The sequence below is a fragment of the Ornithodoros turicata genome, chromosome 10 (genome assembly GCF_037126465.1).
Source record: "Ornithodoros turicata isolate Travis chromosome 10, ASM3712646v1, whole genome shotgun sequence".
Classification (NCBI taxonomy): Eukaryota; Metazoa; Arthropoda; class Arachnida; order Ixodida; family Argasidae; genus Ornithodoros; species Ornithodoros turicata.
The window spans coordinates 26,559,636-26,568,499 of NC_088210.1; the positions used below are offsets into that span (position 1 = coordinate 26,559,636).

General features: G+C 49.2%; 1 protein-coding gene across 3 annotated transcripts; it reads left to right on the plus strand.

The window, feature by feature from the left end:
* LOC135370381 (uncharacterized) lies at nt 1–7,804 on the plus strand. 3 transcript variants are annotated; one of them, XM_064604117.1, is made up of 16 exons: nt 1–218; nt 281–348; nt 435–584; nt 1,574–1,645; nt 1,709–1,839; nt 1,930–2,146; nt 3,277–4,120; nt 4,187–4,235; nt 4,311–4,430; nt 4,491–4,607; nt 4,719–4,799; nt 5,198–5,281; nt 5,343–5,520; nt 6,489–6,656; nt 6,721–6,855; nt 7,477–7,804. In XM_064604117.1, the coding sequence occupies exons 1-16, from the start codon at nt 122–124 to the stop codon at nt 7,615–7,617; spliced, it is 2,652 nt and encodes an 883-aa protein (XP_064460187.1). In that variant the 5' UTR covers nt 1–121; the 3' UTR covers nt 7,618–7,804. The 3 variants fall into 3 exon arrangements, with proteins under 3 accessions (XP_064460187.1, XP_064460186.1, XP_064460188.1); XM_064604116.1 differs by having other exon boundaries at nt 1,574–1,839; XM_064604118.1 differs by lacking the exons at nt 6,721–6,855; nt 7,477–7,804 and having other exon boundaries at nt 1,574–1,839; nt 6,361–6,579.
* Nucleotides 7,805–8,864: the final 1,060 nt, after the last annotated feature.

Below are 8,864 nucleotides of genomic sequence, written 5' to 3' on the forward strand. Positions count from 1 at the left end.
TAAGCGTGGACTTCCGAACAAGCGGTCATTTTGGGTCCTGCTCAGTGGGTGCTTTCGTATTACGTGGCGGCACAACTACATTCCTCGCTTGACTGCCAAAACTGTACATGTGGGACGCACTATGTCTGTGTCTGTGCAGACGGCCCCTGAGCAGAAAAGTAATGCTCCGGAAGCAGATTCCAAGAAATCGAAGGCGATACCATCCACAGCGAAGAGACGTGAGCCACAAGACTTGGATTCAATTGTGCGAGACTATACTATGAGCTTGTTCCGCTTGCAGGTCTTAGGGGAACATACACCGAGCTTTTGCTTCCTGTCTATTTGTCTCCTCTGCTCCTATTCGGAAAAGTAAGTCACTGAACAGTGGTGCCATAAGAGATGTATCCTGATGTCCCCGGGAAATTAAGTAAACTGATAGTATCCTGATTTTACAGGAAAGCGCGTGCATATATTGTATATCTGTTACCTTGGTGTTTCTTTCCGGAGATTTGCTTCCTTCAACTTTGGCCGCGTTCTTGCCCATCGTGCTGCTACCAGTGACGGGGATTATGGAACCGAACGAATTGGCGGCGCCGTACATGAATGTGAGTTCCCTTCTAAAGCGGTATCCCATGGCCACTTCAGTTTTAGAGCTGCTGCTGCAGTTTATAATATTGGTGCAGCCGCATGAGTAGCTTTGCAGTGGTCCTGAAGACTGCTGTGGCATGCTGTAGCTTTCGTATTTGCGTCGCTTTTATTTCATGTATATGAATGAAAGAAAATAGTATGACTATTGTCCGATAGACCTATCCCTGTTTGTAAAGAAATGACGTCCGTGTTCGACAGCGCCACCAATTTGGTACAGAGTTAAACAACATTCGAAGCTAAGGGCGAACACCCGAAAGCCGCGGTCTTAAAGGATTTACGATGGTCGTTGAAGGGGACACGACCTTCGGTCATACTTTTCGTGGGAATCAGCGCTCCCCTTCCGATTTGTTTCGGTGTCAGTCTGTCTGTCGGTTTCAGTTTGTCTACCAACGTCATGATGACGTTTCTCGGGTAGAGGTCTATTAGTCCTTCCTTAGTACGCTGCAGTCAGTGATTTATCCAGACCCCTTTATATCCCCCAACGCCCAGTGTTTGGTGACACTCCCTAACTTTTTTCCCTGTGCCCCTACAAGAGGGAGATAGCGACGATTTTGCGACTCCCCCGCCCTCCCTGTGCTTGCGATTCTGGATGAACCACTGGCTGTAGTTCACTGTCACGCTGCCAGATATAGCCGCATTCACCTTAACAGGGGTACGTTCAGGTCCCCTCCCTAGGCATAGTCCACTGGCTGCATGCAGGCTCATTGAACGCTGCGTAGCTCTGCGTTGCGACAATAAGCAGTGCACCGACAGCACATCTATGTGAACCTGATGGCGTTGCGGTATTTTTCCGGCGGAACAACTGTTAGGGATGGCGGACTGCATTCCGTGCCGTTCTCATGTCCATCACTGGGGTAGTTGCTCTATAGTCCTGGACAATGGCCATAAGTCACCATGTTAATCAACCACAACGCCACAGCGCATAATATCCCCTGTTTTCGTGCAGGCAACAGTGCTGTCAGTCACATTCTTCTTCATACTTGGAATCATTGGAGACGAAACGGCTGCAATGGAAAAGGTGTGTCTGCAAGCACTTGCCAGCGTTGCTCTGAGACCGCGCGCTGTACTACTCTACCTGCAGCTTAGTGCGCTGGTATTGGCAGCGGTTGCCCCGTCGGACGTCGTCGCTATCTTCACGACAGTGGTCGTGGAACGTCTGACCGCTCTCATCGAGGAAGAATTCGGCGACGATCGCGCCTTGTCTCGTCCGAGGTAAGCACTGGGATCAACTCTTAAGCCACTGCGGCATGGCAACCGTACAAACAGAGGCAACTACACAAGCATGGTTACGTTTCCTTGTAGAACAAGTCGTTCTTCAGATACGATATCTGACGAAGGGTGGCTAAGACGCCAGAGGGCGTCGAGATTCAACTCCAGCACATCTCCGCTCGCGGACGTAGCAATACCAGACGCAACAGTTGATCACAGCCATGATCACAGCGAACTATCATGCACCATCTCTCTGGTACGGCAGTACAAGATGCATCCGGATGCCCACAACGATGAAACTACGATTGATGTAAGTTTCAAAAACAACTTGTAGAGTGCGAAGATTTATGCTTCCAGCGGCGCAGCCAGAAAAAAAAATATTTCGGGAGGGGTTGTACAGGGACTTTACGTGGCTTCGTTTCCCTCTCCCAAATGCACTACCAGAGGCACCATTTCGGGGCGGGGGGGGGGGGGTTGAACACCCAGAATAATCCCGTCCCCCCTCACCTGGCTACCTCGCATACTGGCGATCACGGTTCACTGAGTGACAGTAATCCCACGACACCCCTCTTCAGACGATGGCATCGCGGTAACGCGAATTACCACTTCTGTTTTGTTGATTACTTGTCAGTAATTCCCAAACTAGCAAAAAGAAAAAGAAAGAAAAACAAGGTCAATTGAATGGATAGTGGCAAAATCTAGAAAACTCTGGAAATATTGGCGACCAGCATCTGGCTGACAATCAAGCCCTCGCTGAGCCATTCGTTCGTCAACTTGCTTTGTAATCCGTGGCTTTATGGCGCGAGATGACCATAAAACAAGGGCGACACGGACACAAGCGTTAACGGACATGTGCGCTTTTATCGCTTTTAATCTAAATTTATAACAACAATCCCAATCTTAAATGCAGTACCAGACTGCGACCTTGCGCCGCTGACGCTACACTGTCCGCTCTGATTGGATCAGAGTATCGTCTGCTAGCTAGCTGTTCAGGTATCTGAAGAAGCATTGCCACAGGAAAACTCCGGCTGGAGAATGAAATCTTCGATGCCCGCTGGTCACACTTTCAATTCCTAATCCCCCATGATCGGGAACAGGTCTACCGACTGCAAAAGAAAGCCCTAACGCACAAAAAGAGACAAGCACTGACCTCGACTGACTGCGTAGACTTTATGACGTCATAGGTCGTCCTTCTCATTCTTGTTACACCCCGGGGGCGAGTCGAGGGTTAAGGAGCGCGGCTGTGTTTGTGTACGTTGTTTCCGAAAAAAGAAACAGCATGCATCAAAACCTTTTGTGCTGTTCGGCAAATTGACGCTTACGCTTTCATCAGATTTGGATGGCCCTCTGTACTCCTTTACAACTTGGGCAGGTTGGTACAAACTCGTACAACTGAGCGTTTTACCGATTTCAAAACTGAATTCTGAACTGAAATTTCAGAAGCCGAAGTCTCCACGCAAAACATCGTTCGATCCCTTCGAGCGCGGCTCTGAATCCGGGGTATGGACTCCGTCGCTTCCAGCTCGCCGCATTCACTCCCACGGTATAGAAACGGACACGAAACCAGTACCCATTCTGAAGTCTCCGCAGCTGTCGCCAAAACCAGCAACGTCAGACACAGCATCGGTTTGCCTGCCAGACGGCACGATGTCCCCGACATCGTTTGGGCTTGTCAGTCCACCACGCTCGGCATCCATCTCACCTTCAGTGCACATATCATCAATCGACGAACCATGCGCAACGGGCAAGACATACGGCACTTCATTGGTCCTACGATCCCAGAGCTACCGTCGGAGCCTAACTCTGTCGCGGGGATCACGAATGACACTTATCACGCCGCACCGTCGACAAGGGTCGGCTGGTAACCTAGACAGACCGCAAGCCGCGCTCTCCGCCGCCACGTCCCTCAGAGGCGCGCACCACACGGAAGAGTCAGTAGGCAGTATCGACTCGAGAACCATGGCCGAAACGTCGGACACTTTGCAAGGGAGTCAGCCGCAGAACAACAGACGGTTTCTGCACTTGAATATACGCCGGGGATACAAGCTGCTACGTCTCATACAACACGAGCAAGAACGTATCCTTGGTGACAGGCCTGACAAAAATGAAAGGTCTCAAATGACCGACGACGACGTTCGCCACCATTCGAAGCAGACCACGAACCATCGAAAACATCGCGGGTACGCGCTTCTGGCAAGAAAGATCTTTATGGCTTCACGTACACCAGTGCGATCGCTGCTATCTGGGGGTAAGGCACACGATGACTGCAGGTGCATCTCTAAAGGTGAGAATCTGCGTCGCTGCAGGCAGTGCGCGCCAGGCTCTCAGAGCCTTTTTGTTTTCGTTCCAGGGATCACTGAACACCAGCCAGCGTCCACAAAAGGACAGAAAGTAATCGCGTAAGCTATTGCCACATGTGCTTTATTGCTTTTCAGTGATCTTTTTTTTTTTTTCTTTCTTGTAACACCACGCAGTCTGTCTCGAAGCGTAAGACCAGCATTCATCATGGGCGCTGCGTTCGCAACGGTTTGTGGGAGTTTGGCAAACTTTTCGGATGTCCCCTCCAGGAACGCTGTTCTCAACAATTTGATGGAGTAAGTGTGTCAAAGAGAGAGTGCTAGATTGAACTGCTCTGACGTCATTATGTTGTACAGATCAAAACCCGCGGTAAATGTAACCGCAATGTCTTGGATAGCTGTGGCAATACCTGTTGTGATTGGTGGATTCCTCCCATGCTGGGCCTACGTGTACTGGCACCATCTTCAACCATAGTAAGAGTACATCACAACGCAGTGTCATAACCCTGATGTGAAGCATCGGAGCAAGCTGAATGAACGCGATTACCTATATGACACGGATATGCTTGACGCCTATTTTTCTAGCAATCAAGTTCTCGATGAGTGCGTACAACAGCAGATATCCAAGTGCGCAAAGGTTCGACTACGGGACTGCGTCAACCGCAGGTACGTGCGCAGACGTAATGAGCAATACGTACATCATTCTCTTTCCACCCTTGACCTTTATGGTTACGCATGTTTCGTCCGCTTTGTTCCCTGTGTTGGTTCAGAAGTAAGCAGTCAGTAAGCAATATTCTCTGTATGTAGCTCGGTTCGAGATATCACTCCCTTAAAAATTCAGTTTCCGTTTTTGCATTATAATTGTTGGGTAGCACTGAAGATACGATCAGGTCCCAAGCGTAAAGGTGATTCCAGGGACAACAGAATGTTATGAGGTCCTTGCTGAGAGACCTGCACCGTCCATCTCATTGGAAAGGTGCAAGCCTTGAAGTCCTCTACTTTTGAGTATCTGTACCACAAGCGATGATCATGTATCTTATGATGCATATGATGCGTAAACGCAGGTTGGAAGAAATAGTCATCATGTACTGGATGCTATGGTTTCCGTTCTCGTACACAGTCTACGCCGTTCGGAGCACACACTTACAGTTGAGTGACCTCGTACCTCCGTTGAGGGGCCAACAGCGTCATGTAAACGAATTTGCCCAGATACGTGGAATGGATGCTGCTACTGCTGACCGTGTTGGCGATGAGCATCATCCCGAAGAACAACTGGAAGTTCGTCAGCAGGTATCGCGTGCTTTCATGGGAGGTCGTCAAGTTAAGGCTGCCGTGGAATGTAATCTTCTCCCTTGGCTCTGCGTCTTTGCTCGCCCACTTGGCAGAGGTAATGGAATTGGCGTTCCTGGTCAACGAGTGCAGGAATAACGGCGTTTGCTGCTATCCCAGAGTGCTTAGCGTCGCTTTGAACTGTCCCTACCGGTCCATTGTCCACGACGTGTCAAGGTCAGCGAAAGCGAAATGTGAAGGATTATTCTTAGTTCCCCCGCTCAGCAAGCGCCCAGAATGCAATGCGTGCGCAAAGAGCACTGGGATTTTCCGAACTCGTCTATTGGTAGTACGGGTCTCGAGTAAAATCGCTGACTCATTTGCAACAGGTAGTTACCAAGCATTATCGGGCTATTGTCCACTTCCGTTGGTCTCACCATAAATGAGGCTAGGAGTTACCGCACTCCTTAGCGACGCGGCCAGGCTGGTACTGCCATCTTTGCATGACTATAAATCTGTTAGGATACACGCAACACTGGTCCTAATAGACGATTTCAGGAAATCCCAGTGCTCCTTGCGCACGCGTTGGGACCTGGGAGATTACTGTCACGAGGGAGGGAGAACAGTCGTTCACGTTTCGTTGTCGCTCACCTTGACTCCTCGTGGACAATAGGGCGGGAGAGGAGAAATCGAAAGTTTGGAGACCTTCCTCACCATTGTTGTAAGCAAGTTCCCATAGTTCAAAGCGGCGCTAAGCTCTCTGGGATTTTCTGAAGTCGTCTAGTCGTACTATACTCCGAGACAACGTAAGAGCTGCGTTGAGAATGAGGCATAAGAGAAGATGGCAGACGTCACGTATAGACTGGGAAGCAGACTCACGTTTTGTTAACGTGAATATTTTGCGCGTTTGCTTTCAAAGGATGCAAATTTGCTCTAAGTAATTAATCACCGGCAACAGTTCGAAGCATGCGAGCGCACTACGTTGTAACACGGAGGCGTCATGCGCCCTCTCATAGATGTCTCTGTGGAAAGAGTTCACCTCTAGGAGTTGATTTGTCCCGAAGTACAGTGTCCGTATTCTGACAGAAATACAAGTTGGTGCAAAAACTCTTCAACAAGATCAGTAAGACCATCTGGCTCCACAAAAGCCCCTACCTTGGTCAGGCCTTATTGACGACCATAGCTGCTTGTTTGGCCGAAGTGATCAGCAGTAACAGTCTGGCTGAACTACTCGTCCCATCAGCGATTGAAGCAGTAAGTCCGCTCGCCATGCTAGTATTTAGGCGCCTATATTTCTGTATTTCTATATTTCTTACAGGCCACATTGTCGCAAGTCCACCCCGTTGTCTACGTTGTGCCTGTAGGGCTGGCATCGTGCACCAACGTCCTTATGCCCGTGACACTGCCCCTCTTGATTCTGCGGGAATACATACACCTGCCATGGATACACGTGGTGAGTACACGTCGTTATAGCACTCTACAATCATGAATCTGTATGCAGTGTTTTTTGGGGACACCTTCAAAGTGCCCTCATTGATCCAGTCAGAAAATACGCCTCAGAAAGACGTACGCCTCCCGTTTTCAACAAACCAGGAAAGTGAAAGATATCATTCTGCATGGTGGCTGGTTCCGAGCGTCCTTAGTCGCGGGACGACCAGAAATCTTCGTGGCACCGGCAGTTGTGGCGGGTTGCATTTATGTTTACCCGAAAATGTCATGTACACTCGGCTTGCATACGTCACGTAATGTGTCACGTGCCCGTCTTTTTGAATTTCCCGCCACTCGTTAGCTCGTAACGACCGTAACGACGATGAAGCGATTAAGGCCCCCTGATTTGTTGAAAACGGGGGAGTACGCCTTTTTTGTAACACTAATGCTGTTCGTAGTTGTCACAAAAAGGCGTACGCCTCGCGTTTTCCAATAAATCAAGGCAGATAACGATATATCATTCGAGATGATGGTTGGCTAGGAGCGTGCTATGCGGTGAGTTCATTTCTAAGAGTATGATTCTGAACAGACGAGATTTAGTCCGTGGTAGCACTCGCACTAAAATAATGTTCCATTTTCTTTCTAGCTCTGCTATGGGTTGCTGCTGAAGCTGATCATAATCTCACTCATAGTCATATCAATGGACACGATAGGAATGCTCGTCTTTCACGTTGACATGACGCAGAAGAAATCCGAGGACCATTACCTCAATATCACGCTTGTATGACGCTGATGAACGTTGTGGAGCCACGAATTACCTAAGCGATTGACGGTTCTTTTGTGGTCTGCAATGGAAACGCAGGAAGTCTTTGAATATTGTCGGCAGCTAAACATGCTCGTTAGTATGTACATGTGGGCAGCCATCGCGTCTTGTCCCATCCTATACAGTTGACAATACAATCCAGACTACCCGTCTTAGTTTCCAAAGCAGTTCTTGTATAGTCCCGATGCTGATTTCTCCCGCGAATAGACCTCTACCCTAAAAACGTCATTATGACGTTGGTAGACAGACTGAAAGCGAAATAATCGGAAGGCGAGGGCTGGGTTCCACGAATGGACACTTGTTCGCCGCCTCCTATTGAAGGAAAAGTAGGACCGAAAGTCGCGTCCCTTTCAAGGACCATCCCAATCCCCTCAAGACCACGGCTTTCGTGCGCTGTGTTGTTCGCTCCCCCCAGCTTCGAGCATAGTTCAACTCTATACTATTGATGGCGCTGTCGAACCCTATGACGTCATTTGTTTACAAACAGGGAGAGGTCTATTCCGTGTCCTAATGTTCGCATGGAAGTGGGACAGCACAGTGAGCCTGCTCTTCGCTTCAGGGCGAAGACAGTTTTATTTCTGAAAGGCGATGTGGTCGGCATCGCACATTGGTCCATCCTCTAGCCTTCAATGCAGTCAGTACCATGCTCCGCCAAGCTCAGGTTAGAACCATCGGTCTTGGTGTATAGAGCCGCTAGAGACTCACTGAAAAGTTTGTCAGTTGAGTTGTTCGTTCCTTCGACAGATGGCGAAAGGCGCACACGGAGTTACGGAGCTTTGCCGACTTCGACTGGGAGCACGGTTAGAGGGAAGGTCTGTGGATGAATGGTGCAACTTGCGGTATACGCAATGACGCGAGAGCTCCCGTCAAGCAAAATTAATTTGTCTTGATTAGCTTATCACGAATTTCAAAAAGCAAAGAATCCCGAGACAAAGCAGAGAGCGTGTGAGAAAGAAACAAGCGTGCGATATTTGTACTTCAACGAAGGGTATACCGAAACCTGTACGGGTAACGACAGTAATGCTCAGTTTGTGGCATGTGCGGATTAGGTGGAAGGGTACAAGTTGCTCAGACGCGCAGTCTTCCGCGAGGGACGTTAAAACCCTACTCTACGAAAATCACAGGGCTAGTTCTATTTTCGTGCTACAGGTCATGTGGGAACTAGACCTCTCGAATGTTGCTCCAAGAGATTTTCGCGACTTAGTGGCGCT